The 15,895-nt window shown below is 35.4% G+C and overlaps 1 protein-coding gene across 1 annotated transcript; it reads left to right on the top strand.

Moving 5' to 3' along the window:
* The first annotated feature begins 13,218 nt into the window (after positions 1-13,218).
* Positions 13,219-14,189, top strand: OR10X1 (olfactory receptor family 10 subfamily X member 1). The gene is given in 2 exon segments (XM_063628157.1): positions 13,219-13,747; positions 13,750-14,189. Coding segments are annotated over 2 exon segments (969 nt in total).
* The last annotated feature ends 1,706 nt before the right edge of the window (positions 14,190-15,895 follow it).

Below are 15,895 nucleotides of genomic sequence, written 5' to 3'. Positions count from 1 at the left end.
CTGCATACGGCTAGCTAGTTATCCCAGCACCATTTGATTAATAGGGAGTCCTTTCTCCGTTGCTTGTTTTTGTTAGTGTTGTCAAAGATCAGATGGTTGTAGGTGTGAGGCTTTATTTCTGAGGTTTTTTTTCTGTTCCATTCATCTATGTGTCTGTTTTTGTACCAGCACCATGCTTCTTTGGTTACTAGATTCTTAAAGTCTTAACAGTTTCATAGTATAGTTTGAGGTTTGGTGTTGTAATTCCTCCAGCTTTGTCTTTTTACTTCAAATTGCTTTGACTATTTGTGATCTTTTTTTGGTTCCACGTGAATTTTAGAATACTTTTTTTCTAATTCTGTGAAGAATGATGTGGTAGTTTGGTAGGAATAGCACTAAAATTATTTATCTGCTCTAGTGGACTTTTGGTGGAGTCTTTAGTGTTTTCTAGATATAGAATCATATTGTCAGTGAAGACAGATGGTTTTAAATTCTGATATTAGTAAAGAAGATAGTAATAAAATAATAATCTAAGCTTAAAATTAAGAATGTAAAAGAAAAAGTAAATTTAACCCAAAAATAATGAGAAGGAAGAAAATGAGGATGTGAAAAGTAAACAATTAAAAAAGAGCAAAAAGAAAATCAGCAATATCACAGTTTGAGTCTTTGCAGTTCTTAGAGAAATTGATAAATCCCTAAGAAGACTGAGCAGGAATAAAAAGAAAGAAATTACAAAAGCAGTGATGAAAGAGAGAATATTTATTCAGGTCCTACAAATATTGGGAACAAGTTACTGTCAATAAATGAGAAAACTTAGATTTTAACAAATTCTCTTAAAACCATAGCCTACCAAAAATAGAAAATATGTCTAAACAATTGATTTTAAACTACAAAACTTCCCAGGATGAAAACTCTAGTCCAAGGTTGTTTTATTACTTAAGAAAAAAGATAAAACAAGCTTACACAAACTGTTTCAGGAGATAAAATGTTGGAGAATCATTAATATCTCATTTTATGAAACCAGAATAGCACTAAAACTGAAACCCAAGAAGCATATTATCAGAAAACAAAATTAGAGACCACTATAATATATTAAAATACTTTCAAAAATGTTTCTAACAAAATAATAGAGAACATATTACATCAATGTATATAAAAGATAATATTCCATGTCGAAGGGGATTTATTCTGAGTGCAGGACTGATTTACTTTTTGAAAATACATTAATATAATTCACTACACTAACCGAACAAAAGGTGAAACATTAATCTATTCACCTCAATATTTGTGAAAAAATGTATTTGTAAAAATCAATATTTATTCTTGGTAAATACTTTGTTTCTATGAAAAATATAAAGCTAGCATCACACTTCACTGCAAAATATTGAACTCCTTCTCCTGAGATGTCCATTGTTGCCAACTATGTACAATGTCTTATTAAAAGCCCAAACCAGTGCACTAATGCAAGAAAAAGATATAAAAGATACAATTACTTGGAGGGAATAATTAAACTTTATTTGCGGATGATGTGACTGAGTACCTAGAAAATATCACTACATCTACAAAAATAGCTACTAGAACTAATAAGTTCATTTAGCAAGATCTCAGGTTACGATAGATTGATAGGTAAATAAATAGATGACAGACCAAATCAATTTTTTATATTAGTAACAGAAATAAGAAATGAACTTTTAAAATGTCAATTTTAGTAGCATCAAAAATATAAAACAATTAGAATTAAATTTAACAAAAATGATAAAGTATCCTATACTTAAAACTATAAAATTAATGGGTAAAAATTAAGTTAAACCCAAATAAATGGAGATACATGCAATATTAATTTATTTAAAAACTTGATATTGTAAACATATGAATCCCTCAAACTTATCCATATATTTGATGCCTTCTTAATCAAAATTCCAACAAACTTTGCTATAGAAATTCATAGGCTAATTCTAAACTCATACATATATCCCAATTTAAATTCCACAAATGTGCCTGTGCAATGAAATGAAGAAAGGAAAATCTTTCCAACAGATGGTACTGAAATAACCGCATTTTGGTATAAGAAAAACAAAACCAACCCCCTATTTTGTTTTATATACATAAGTTGTACAAAATGGAGCACAGGCCCAAATGAAGAAACAAAAATATAAAGTGTCTACAATACAACATAGGGGAATATCTTCATTATTGTAGGGTAGGAAAAGATTTTTTAGCCAGAACATAAAACACATAGACTTAGAAAATTAATAAATGGAACTATGAAAATTAAAAACTGCTCATCAAGGAGCAGAAAGGCAGAGGAAATTATATAACTACTTTATAAGAAATACCCATTTCTATTTAGTTAAACATAGATGAGTATATATATTTCCACATTGTTGTAGAAATAAGTTTTAGTGTTTAATTCATAATAATGAAAAACTAGAAATAGCCCAATGTTTATAAGCAAGTAAATAAATAGGTTGTGGAATATTCGTACAATGAAATAATACCTAGCAATTAAAAAGAATCAATATGCAACAGCATGGATAAATCTGAAAAACATGTTGAGTGAAAGAAGAGAGAAGCAACAGAATACATATACAGTGTGATTCCATGTGTGAGTTTACAGAACAAGAAAATGTTATAATGCTTACAGAAATCAGCTCAGTGATTTTCTCTGGCATTTTGATTGGAAAGGAACATGAGGGATCTCTCGGGAGTAATAAAAATGGTCTGGATCTTGCATTCAGATTTGATTTTTTATGCACATGAGTTTGTCAACACTCACTCTACATTCGTGATCTGTGCATCCTACTGTATTAAATAATATCTCAGTTTTAAAATATATTGTCTTCTTGATGTGAATTGCAGATACAAAAGCTTGACAAGGTCTTCTTGGAAAATGATTCTTTTTTTAAAATCTTAATTTAGTTTACTTCAATCATTACATTTTTCATAATTATAAGACAATAAGAAAACCAGGAAATTGATATTGGAATATGCATATATTTTTATGCTACTGTATGGCATGCGTAGGTTTATTTAACCATCACCAAAATCAAGATGTATCCCATCTCTCCTGTGCTACTTCTTTATAGTCACACTCACCACCTACCCTCACCATTAATGACCCCTGACAAACACTAATTTGTTTTCATTCTTTATAATTGCTATTTGCAGAATTTTATATAAATAGAATCATAAAGTATGTGACTTTTTACAATTTTTTTCCTCAACGTAATACACTTGAGACTCATCTAAATCAGTATCAATAGTTCATTTACTTTTAATGCTGAGAAATATGCCATGATATGGATATACCACAGTTTGTTTTACCATTCATCTATTGAGGGACATCTTTTAATTTCCAGTTTTGGGCTATTACAAACAAAGCTATTATTAACATTTGAATACAGGGTTTTGTATAGATGTAAATTTTTATCTCCCTGAGAGAAAAGCCCAAAGTAATTATAAGGTGGTATGGTATGTATATGTTTCGTTTAAAAAGGAACTGACAAACTATTTTTCCAAAGTAGCTGCACCATTTTGCATTCTCACCAGCAATTTACGAGAGATTCTGTGTCTTCACAGCCTTGTCAGCATGTGGTATTGTCGCTAATTTTTTTTAGGTGTTTTGCTATTGTTTGCTTACAGTCCAACTTTTCTTTTAGGTTCAAGGGGTATATGTGCAAGTTTTTTACATGAGTAAATTGCGTTTCACAGGGGTTTGATGTACAGATAATTTTGTAACCTAGGTAATCAGCATAATACCTGATAATTTTCCAATCCTCACCCTCCTGCCACCTTTCACCCTCAATTAGGCCCTGGTGTCTATTTTTTCCTTCTTTGTGCCTATGTGTATTCAGTGTTTAGCTCCCACGTACAAATAAGAACATTCAGTATTTGGTTTTCTGTTACTACGTTAGTTCGCTTAGAATAACGGCCTACAGCTTCATCCATGTTGCTACAAAGGACATGATCTCATTCTTTTTTAAGGCTGTGTAGTATTCCATGGTGTACATGTACCATATTTTCCTTATCCACTCTACCATTGATGAACATCTGGATTGACTCCATGTCTTTCATATTGTGAATAGTACTGTGATGAACATACATATGCTTGTGTCTTTATGGTAGAATTATTTATATTTCTTTGGGTATATACCCAGTAATGGTATTGCTGGGTCAAATTTCTGCCTCTAGGTCTTTGAGAAATCTCCAGGCTACTTCCTACAGTGCCTGAACTAATTTACATTCCCACCAGCAGTGTATAAGCATTCGCTTTTCTCCACTACTTTGCAAACATCTGTTATTTTTTGACTTTTTAATAGCCAGGGAAACAATTTTCCATTGAAGAGAGAATCAATAAATATTTGCAGTTTAGAGAAAATATACGTTATAAAATTACCTTGGTTTATGATGCTTTTTAAAATGAAATGTGATGTTCACTTTTGGATGAGTCAACTCTGTTTTTATGACTGTCATAAACCTAACTCTTATTTCCATTAAAAGTAAATATGTGAATTTGTGTTTAAGTTAAATAAAATACTATATATGTCAGTTCCTAAAAAAGACATATGTCCTTTGAGACAAGTAAACTGCATTATAACTATACCTCAATGTGTCTTACTTATGAGTTGGTATTCTTTTTGATGCTAAAAGCTTGAAATGAGATGATTGTCAGAGTTAGACCATTTGTATCTGATATTCAGACAATTAAATGATATTAAGCTGGAGCTGTTGGCTAAACTGATAATTTAGTTTTCCGTTAAGGGCTCATGCTTTAAGGGAATACTGAAAACACATATCACTCATCAACTGCCAAAAATGTTCACTTCTTTACTAAACATGTTTTTCCCTGTAGGTAAAATGTCACTTTTTCTTGCTAATTTCAAGATATTTTCGTCTTTAGTGTTTCGGAAGTTCGACTATGATGTGTCTTGGTATAGAATTATTTGGTTTTATCCTGTTTAGTATTTGCTCAACAGCAACAAAAGAAAAAGTAAATGGAAATTTTCTTGGTTTTTAACATGATGAGCTATTTTCTATTGGAACCTGGGTATTTGAGTTATCTTGTTATGACACTTTGGATCTCATTTAAACCTTCTGGTTTTTGTTGTTGTTGTTGTTGTTTTTAATTTTTTTGGAGACAGAGTCTCACTCAGTCTCCCAGGCTGGAGTGCAGTGGCACGATCTCAGCTCACTGCAACCTCCACCTCCCAGGTGTGAACCATTCTCCTGCCTCAGCCTCCCGAGTAGCTGGGACTACAGGCGCCTGCCACTATGCCCGGCTAATTCTGTTTCGTATTTTTAGCAAAGACAGGGTTTCACCATGTTAGCCAGGATGGTCTCAATCTCCTGACCTCGTGATCCACCTGTCTCTGCCTGCCAAAGTGCTGGGATTACAGGTGTGAGCCACCATGCCCGGCCTAAACCTTCTGTTTTACCTGGCTTCTTCTAACACTGCTCCAACAGGGGAAAGTGGGAGTGCTGACGTTTACTACTAGATTAGGCTAGAAGTCCAGATTCTCCATTCAGCCTTTGTTGACTTCAGGGACAGCGACAGAATCCTCCTTACTGCTGGGCTGGGTGGGATTTCCAGCTCCCCACTCTCTTTTGCTTACTCTACCTAGACCATCTCGAAGGGGTGCCCCTTTAGAGCTCCCTTAGCCTCCACTGACATCACTGAGGATTATGTTGGGAATGGGTATTCGGTGTCATAAGAATTGACACTGAGACAAAGGATCTCTCAGCAAGGCTAATTTACTTTCTGCAGAAAGGATTCCACTTGCTAGCAGTCTTGCCAAGAGAGCACACACGAACAAAGGAGACAGGGTCATTTATAACCTGATGCATCCACCCTACAGCTGTGTCCAGTTTCCATCAGCTAGAACAAGACCTCACATTCTACCCTTGCCCCAACTGGCTAGCAACTTAGAACTTTCCCAAAGAGGTGAAAGCAGAGGAGAACAAAGGACAAGAGGAAGTAACTTGTGGAATGCTGAGAAAGGCAAAAACACCTCCAAATGAGGAAGAGGAACAGGCTATGACCTAATGCTTGCTTGGACCTGTTTAGGCATGCCAGAGCAGATATCTTAGGCTAAAATGTAGGAGCTAAAAACACAAAGTATTTTGATTTCTTTATTATGGCTAGCAGATATTTAAGAATATTAGCACAGGTATTTGAGTAAATTTTGCTTCCCAGAGAGGTTACTATTTATTCTCAATTTGACTGGGAGGAAAGTCCCTTTGAAGAGGAACTTCTACTTCACTTTTATTACCTCTGGGAAGTGGTGAAAGTCCTGACTCTGCAGTAGGCATCTTTGACACCACGGAGTGCCTTGCTTCTTCCAAGTAAGGGTGGAAATCCCAGGTTCCTACATGGTCTCCACAAACACCTCCATGGGAGATGGGGTGAATAGAAGAGTATAAATAGCTAAAGCATATTATAGGCTAAAAGGATTTTACCAAAATATCTATGAACCAAGGTGATTGAAATCAATAGTATTTTCATTTCTCCCAAACTTCTGGACATAAAACAGTAAACAAAGTGTTCAGAAGAAAGAGCTGAACAATCATACCTAACAATCATTTGATAATAACTGGAAAACTTATGACAAATTACTCAGAAACTGAAAGAAAACTGAATGTTAATGAAAAACAGTGAATACCTTTTTTTACAGGTCAAGTAGAGTCCTTATTATTTTGGGAACATAGAAAAAGGAACTGATAAAATTATCCTCCAATTAAATTATTAAATTGAACTTTAAGTGATAGATCATTAATCTATGAATGGTATATAACTTGGATGGAATTCAAAGAATCAAGTAGCATTACTATTAAAAAAATAAATTCATTAAAGCTCCTTTAATGACTTTCTTCATGTTACCATAAATAATCATTTCCAGTGTTTCTATTTGTAAAAATAAAACATTTTGCAATAAAATTGATTCTGATCTGTTTTGTTTTTATAAAAATAAATACTAGTCATGGATATATGAAGTAGTTTTAAAGCAGTGTTTTTATTCAGGGATAATTTTACTTTAAAATTTTAACTATCACACTTAATATTTTCTCTTTTATATAATGTATAATAAAAACTTATTTTACAATCAACCAATAAACATTTTGTTATAGAGCAGTATAAGGCAGTCAACCAAAGATGTATACACACACATATATATGTGTGTGTGTGTGTGTGTGTGTGTATTAGAAATGTTCAAAACTATAAATAAATGTTGAAAAGTATAAGTAAAGGTATAAGGCAGTCAACCAAAGATGTATACACATAAAACATATATGTATTTTGTGTGTGTGTGTGTGTGTGTGTGTGTATTAGAAATGTTCAAAAAGAAAAAAGATATATTTTCGTGGAAGACGTAAAACAACAAATTACTATTGCGTTTAAATTGCGTTGAATACATTTTTTTAAATGAGCTTAAACAGTAATATATATAATATATGATAGCTAGGTATTTATCTCCATATGTAAATAAATATTTAGCAGTCCCCAATATAAAGGGAACTTCCCAAGCAGATCTGAAGTAACTTGAGATATTACTTATTATATTTTTCATTTCTGTAATCCCATTTTATTATTGCTTTTATAATTTTTATTTTTTCATATGTTTCAAGGAAATTTGTAATTACTTGTTGAATCAATCTTATGGATGCTACTTTAAAATCATTTTCAATTCTGCTATCTGGTTCACTTGGTACTGGCATCAGTTGGTTGTCTTTACTCACTTGAGATATTATTGGTTCTTGGTATCAGGGATGATTTTCAGTTGAATCTTGGCACGTTCAATATTATGGTAAGGTCTCCATATTTAGGCTTAGTGCATAGGTTCTGGAAACCATCCTGGGCCTTGTTGACATAGACTCTGGAGCCAAAGAGCTCACCACCTATCAGCACTGGGCCAAGAGACAAGTTGAGCTTCCCAGGTTTTTCTGGCAATGATCATCCTGCTACTGTCAGCTTGTGTGAGGCAGAGGATAGATTGCTCTTCTAGGCACTGCTGGCCATGCAACTATGGGCAGATGAGGTCTAAATAGCTGGTGCAAGATGGAGATTGAATGAGGATTCAAGCGTTCTTGTTATTGCAGCTACAAACAGATTAGAGTTCTCATTGCCATTGGTGATGAGTGTCCCTATGAAGCCTCTGTTGGGCTTCCTTTTTCTTTTCCTTTGACCAAAGACAATGGATTTTACCTTTCCTCTCTTTGTTTTTGTCTATGCCTGTTGCCATTTCAAGGTTTTGAGCTGTAGGGCTTTCCACATCCCAATCTGGAATGAGATATAAAATAAATGAGAGATAAAATAAATCCTACGGAGCTTACTGTGGTGTTGTTCTTCAAGTCCTGAGGTATGTGGTCAGTCCACCTTCTCTTTCTTTTTCACCTTTTAGAGTCATTTTATGATTGTTTATTGAATTATCTCCAGGTTATTTGGTTGTATTTAGAGAAGGACAGAAAAATAGCGAATACACATCATCTTGTCTGGGAACCTGAATAGATTAAACTTTTCAAGAGATTGACAAATTATTTTTCAAAATTCCAGACTATTTCATCACTTACACATCTCTAAGAATAGTGTATGAGTTACAGTTCTTTCAAATCCTCACCAATACTGGTATGGTCAATCTTTTTTTTTCTTAATTTTAAGTATTTGAACACTTATGTAGTAGAATCATATTGTGTTTTTAATTTGTAATGCCTAATAAATGATAAGGCTGAGTATCTTTTCAAGTACTTATTTCCCATCTAATTATGTCTTTGTACTGAACTGCCACAAGATAGTACAACCTATAGTACAATGGAAACTGGAATTTCAACTCTATTTTATTTATTATTTTATTTATTTTTAGAGATGGGATCTCACTATGTTATCCAGGCTTGTATCAAACTCCTGGCCTAAGGCACTCCTCCCCATCTTAGCCTCCTGAGTCACTGGGATTACAGGCATGAGCAAATACCACCGACTTGCTGCTTATTTTTAGAAGTGTTTCCTAACACCCCTACTCTATATGTCTTTCTGACAACCTGGTCCAACTGTTTTTATCTTACCTCATCTAATCATTGCTGTATTTCTCAGCTTACTACAGTGCTGCTTACTACAATACACTTTTCGTAGGCACAACCTTCTTTCCTCCAAAGAAGTATAAACCTCTTGTAAGAAGATATCATTTCTTGTATTTTTTTGAGTTCTCCTGAAATGCTTGGAGCAGTCTTTTATACACTGTAGATCTTTCTTAAGTACCCAGAAAGGGAGTCAGTGATGAAAGGGAAATAGTGAGTATATTTGTGATGAGTGGTGTCAATGAAATCCAGAACTATGCAGTACTTAAGATAGCAAAATATATTTTATTCAGGAGCTATTGTAATAGAGAAAAACAGACGTTCATTTAATACTGGGCTCAGTTTTGAATACATTGTGGAAAAGTGGGGATCCATAGCCAAAGGATGGGTAGTGGAGTCAGTGAACAGGACTCCACTTCAGGAGTAAGGGGGAATTCTCACTGAACTGATGTAACAGGACACTTGCTGAAGACAGGCCAGGATGATTAGATATTACCCAGAGGATGGTGGAGGATGAGGAATTTTATTAGATGTTGAGGGTGACTGAATATCAAGGGTAAGGGATTCTCTCCAAACTGACTTAGCAAGGTTCTTGCTACAACTAGGTGGTACAGACTCAACAAGGATGGACAATTTGAAGCCCAGTTGAGAAGAGAGCTTAAAGGAGTGTGACTAAAGTCTGGTCCAGGCGAGCATTTTTGTCAGCGAAAGAATGAATCGAATAAGCATTAGGGTTGCAAATTTTATTCACCCTCCCTGCCAAAACAAAACTTATAAAGTAGCAGAAAGCATTGTTTATGGGCAGGATATAAACTCTGCAAGTTTAAAATCTCCAGAGACTCCCAAAAGAGTATTACAAGTCACATGTTACACAAAGCACTGTAACTAATGAGAGCAAATTACAAAGTTGGGTGAGGAAGTTATCTGCTTTCTTTGATGATAGAGAGAGGAATCCCTTAGGATCTCCTAACCAAAACCAAACCTCTAGAGCTCAGGAATTTCAAGCACTTACAATAACCAAACTATACGTCTAAATTAGTAGAAAGGAAGGTTCTAAACCATTGTAATTTAGTGGGCAGTGGGGGTTGATCACATCACGTATGGCCTAACCTCACAACTCATGTCACAGAACTCTAGAGCCATGGAATATTAAAGCTTGCATAAACTCAGGACCTTTTTTCTTACTTCCCATCTGGGGAAACTCAAATCCAGAAGATGCAGCAGCTTTCCCAATGTCACAAAGCTAGCACCAGTGTTTTTCATATTAAATCAATCTCTGTCTCTTTTGAGTGGTGAAAAAATTATGCTTCCAGCAATATTGTGAAGATTATCTTTTGGAAGAATATAATCGTGACAGTGAATTGGCTTTGGAGCCTGATACAATAAACAAGGGAGGAAACTATTCTAGATGGTTTTACTCTCTTCTCCTCATAACTAATTGTCACTACAAAAAGAAAGAGTCATTGGGATAAAATTACGTATCTTTTCCATATCACCATTTCTCTTTGGAAAGTGTGTGTGTGTACGTGTATGTGTGTGTGTGTGTATATATATGTCATACGTATGTCATATATGACATATATATATGTCAGTGGATTCATAACCCAAATTAAATTTGACACAGGTGGATTTAGGGACAACTTCAGAGATAGATGAGGTAGGATGGGACATAATATCCTCACAACACACACACACACACACACAATCATGCACACATTTAGAATATACCGGAAGTAGAGATTCTGACATTTATACTCTACTGCTGATGATTCACCAAGGAAATATTTAGCACACAGTCAAGTAAGGACTAGATAAGGAAAGACCTATCTTGGAATTTGTATTGGTGATTATTTGCATTTTCGAAATGCTTATGAATTTAACGGTGACTTTAAAAACAGCACCTCTTCCAACCCCCTCACTGCCCCCTAGTCCCTGCCTCAAATCCCAGGTCTGTGTTGGAAGACGTAGAACACGTGTAAACTCAGACTGTTTTTTTCTGGTGGCATGTTAGAAAAAGCTTGGGTTTTGTACCAAGGACATCAAGTACTAAAATAACTTATTGTTTTGCTAATCTATTTCATATTTACCCTTTGCTATATTTAATCCTTTAGTTCTAGAATCCACATAATTTCCTTTCTTACAGAGTTACTGTGAAGGGTCAAGAGTGCTTGGGAGCCTTGGTGTATGAAGCACTCTACTGATAAGAGGAATTTTTTCCAGTGGCTTAGGAATAAGCAGAAGGAACCTATTAAAGCCTAATATTTCTGGAAGGAAAAAGATGGCTCTGAAATAGTTGAAAATGTAGCAGAATGCTGATCATAGAAAAAAGTAGAACAATCATCTGCAAGTAGATTTGGAAACCAAAGATACTCATACTGAATGTGGTTACTAAAGAGGCTCACACCAAAAGGCCTCAAGAGGAAGCCCCGGGTTATAATAGACATGGTCCTCTATAATATTCCCTTAGGTAAGAGAACAGAAAAATGGTCTTCTTATTGGGAAATGACTGCTCACTAAGAAGAGTAGATACAGTGAGTGAAAGGGAGACAGAATGGAGAAAGAGTTGGTAGGAGATAAGAAAATATTAAATCATGTGATTCATGTATGACTGTCAGAGAGTAAGAATCTTGTAAGGTCTAAGAAGACAAAGAACCAAAGGAACCTTTAAAGTAGGGTCCAAAGAGTTGTGGATAATTTCAGGAACCACTTATAATTCAGACCATTTTTCTACTGTGTCTTCTGACTCTCAGTGATAAGTTAGACTCTGCCATGAAAATGCTTAATTTTAGCCTAAACAAAACCTAATTAGAGTGGAAAGTCTATTAACCTCCATGCTCAAAAATCAAATGCTATACAATGCTGAATAACAAAGGAAAACAAAAATCATTTATATACTAAGCACTTTTTTGATGATTAACTCATCCATCTAACATTCACCAGGAATTATTACCTTCTTAAAGTGCTCCATGTCATTACCCTGAAAAATACAAAAATATAAGACTTATGGTCTCTGTCTTGAAGCACTGAGCATTGATAAATGAAAAGAATATACAATTCAAGTCAAAACTCTTTGCTTCTAGTCACAAATATGCCACTTCCGAGACATAATTTTATTTCTAAAATAAGTAATCACTCTTGTCCTACCCATTTCACAGCTCTCCCATGCACTTTATATTTATGCTGCGAAGAATAAAATCAATAAACATTTGAAATAATTTGGAAAAATATAAACTCCATAAATGCTAGTTATTAAATATGTTGACATAAGGGACAGGGAAAACAGTAGCTCAATATACTACAGGGCTGAAACAATGTGTTAAATATAGGGACAAACAACATGCTATAGAAATCAGAGTACTATGAGATTAAATCAGATGTAGCATTATTGAAAAATTTGTACAATTATTAAATGCCACTTATTTTCTTTGAATGCTGAGCTTGGAATTAACAAAATAGACACAATCTCAATTGCCACCTGCACTATGCTTGTATAGTCTGCTTATCAAAACCATCCACAGATTTAATTAATTACTATTAATCCTAAGAGTCCTAGGCTACTCTATCTTTCTTCTTTCCCTCTTCTCAAAGCAGAAATAATGACACATGTTTTTTTAACTTTCTTTTAAAATTCTAGGACCTAAATATATTCTCCAAGAAGAGTTAATGACTTTGGGTTTCTCCAACAATTGCAAGTGATTGTCCAAGTTTTGTCCTAAAATTGCTTGGAAATCAATTCTTGATATTTACGCAGTAAATATTTATAGACCATACATTGTGTGGAAGTTTCTGCGTTGGACCCTGACTCTATTAGCCACTTAAAGGTTTTCTCTGTGTTTAGAGAAGCTCATCCAAATAAAGCTCACCTAATGCATCTGAACCTCCTTTATCTGAGCATCAACCGGAGTGTTTCCTCCCATATTATATCACCTGCTCATAAAATCCTTTTAAAAATAGGCCAGAGCAAGCCTTCTTGTCATATACATGTGATGTCATATACTAAGTCATCACTAATTAGCTGCTGAATAAAGGAAAAAATGAATGGATGAAAATGAGAAAAACACATTACCTACATATACACAGTTTTGCTAAACTACATGAAAAAGCAGCTGATAATTGTAATTCTGATGATTTATCTTAGTCATCACAATTTTCCTTTGATGGTATCAAAAGATAATGGAGTTGAATGTTTACTGTTGTTTCCTTCAAATTTCAGACATTCAAACGATGAAGATCAACCAGACAATCCTGAAGGAATTCATTCTTGTTGGCTTTTCTGTGTACCCACATGTTCAGACATTTCTTTTTGTGGTCTTCTTTTGTCTCTACTTTCTCACCCTTGCAGGTAATCTGACCATCATGGGTCTAACTTGGGTGGACAGGTCCCTCCTCACCCCTATGTATCTCTTCCTTAGTGCACTCTCCTTCTCTGAGACCTGCTATACACTGACCATTGTCCCCAAGATGCTGGAAGATCTACTGGCCAAGGACAGAAGCATTTCAGTCATAGGTTGTAGCTTACAGATGTGCTTCTTCTTGGGACTTGGTGGCACAAACTGTATCATTCTCACTTTGATGGGATATGACCGCTTCCTGGCCATCTGTAACCCTCTAAGATATCCACTGCTGATGACCAACATTGTATGTGGACAACTTGTGGCCTCTGCTTGCACTGCAGGCTTCTTTATCTCTCTTAAAGAGACTGCACAGGCTCTTTCTGCAGACCCAACCTTGTCAAACACTTCTTCTGCCATATGCAGGCAGTTATTAGGCTGTCCTGTATAGACAGTAACCTCACAGAATTCATTGTAACACTGATCTCAGTTTCTGGCTTGCTGGGTACCCTTCTGCTCATCATCCTGACTTATGTCTTCATTATTTCTGCTGTCCTCAGGATCCCTTCAGCTGAGGGCAAGCAGAAGGCCTTCTCCACCTGTGCCTCCCACCTTACAGTGGTTATAATCCACTTTGGTTTTGCATCTATTGTTTATTTGAAGCCAGAAGCCTCAGGAGATGATACACTCACAGCAGTCCCTTATACTGTCATAACCCCCTTCCTCAGCCCCATCATATTCAGCCTGAGGAACAAGGACATGAAAAGTGCATTTAGAAGAATGATGGGAAATACAATTGCCTTGAAAAAATAATCTTGGGTTGTTGCTGCTTGTTTGAAGAATGGCTCAGTGTCCCCAGAATTCAACAGGGGAATTTATCCTGTGACCCCTGGAGAAACCTATACCATTTGCCTTGTTCCAGAGGTTGGGATATAAGAAGCAAGTGACTCAGACTGGGAACTGTCACCACAGGCATCTACTTAGCTTGTTAGAGAAGCTGTCCAACCCTTCTACTATCCAGTATCAGAAGAACAATGTCCCTGCAGATATAAGATTCTGATAATCAACTTCCGGGTGTCCTGCACTATTCATGAATTGAGTACAAAGTGTGGAAGGAAAAAACAGCATATAAATCCACTGCACTGAGAGATGTTTTAAATATCTAAAGATATCAACCGTGGCTCAGGCTTGTAATCCCAGCACTTTGGGAGGCCGAGGTGGGCAGATCACTTGAGGCCAGGAGTTTGAGAACAGCCTGGCCAACGTGGTAAAACCCCACCTCTACTAAAAATACAAAAATTAGCTGGGCATGGTGGTGGGTGCCTATAATCCCAGCTACTCGGGAGGCTGAGGCAGGAGAATAGCTTGAACCCAGGAGGCATAATGAACAGAGACCATTCCGTTGCACTCCAGCCCGGGTGACAAGAGCAAAACTCCATCTCAAATAATAATAATAACAGTAAAAGATGTAAAAGTTAAGGATTTTTTTAGGCAAATGTTATGAAGCACTGAAATGCACCTACCATGAGACAAATCTTTTCTGATAAGAGATGTAAGAGTATTGATGTAATTTTGAGTTCTGTTACTTATGGGAATGTTATGAAATAAATGAAATAATGGATAAATTTATTATGCACATTAACTGATTAAATTTACCCCGGACCATGGCACTCTTTCTTTGTGATTATTTTCATGACACAGGTGCAGACAAAAATCTCTGCTACCTTCAATCTGCAGCCATTACTTAGTGGCAAGCGTTTTCTTTTACTTTGGTTCCACTCCCGACAATTGGTTATTCAATCTAGGGAAGCTAAAAGCCTCAAAAATAAATACTATTTACTCCCTTATTATGGATGCAGAGGATGTTACGTCAAGTCTAGACTCAAGATCCTGAACCTAAATTTGGACCAATTAGCCTGCTTGTGCCTGATATAGTGACTGTGGTGGGGATTGCTAGTTGCCAGAAATAAGTAAGTAAATGGAAGCTGAAAATACCCAAAGACTCATGCCCATATGGGCACTTGCTTTATGACAAGCAAAGCATTTCAGTACAGTGAGAAAATGATAGACTTTCAATATAACTGGTGTTAGGAAAATAGCATATCCATATGGGAAAAACAAAATCTGAAAAAAAATCAATTTCTGGAAATCAAAAACTAAATTTGAAAAGTGAAGCAATAAAACTTTTAAAAGGTAATTAAGAAGATATCTTCACCAACTTGGGATAGAAAATACTGTTTAAACTGTATGTAAAATTTTTAAATAAAATGAAAAAGGCTGATTAAATCAAAATTGAGACATTTTATTCATCAAAAAGACACTATTGAGAGAGTGGAAAAGAAAGCCAAATCATATAGCTATAAAGAAATTTCAGAGAGTGATAAGTATGAAATTTAGGATCATAATTACTTTTAGAAGGAGGGTCTGTGATTGGGCAGGACGAGGGGCACATGAAAAACTCCTGGTGGGCAAAGTTCTTTTCCTTGGCCTAGGTAGTAATTGCAAAGGTTTTTGCCCGT

This window comes from Symphalangus syndactylus, chromosome 12, assembly GCF_028878055.3.
Source record: "Symphalangus syndactylus isolate Jambi chromosome 12, NHGRI_mSymSyn1-v2.1_pri, whole genome shotgun sequence".
Taxonomy (NCBI): Eukaryota; Metazoa; Chordata; class Mammalia; order Primates; family Hylobatidae; genus Symphalangus; species Symphalangus syndactylus.
This window is presented reverse-complemented; position numbering and strand designations above follow the sequence as displayed.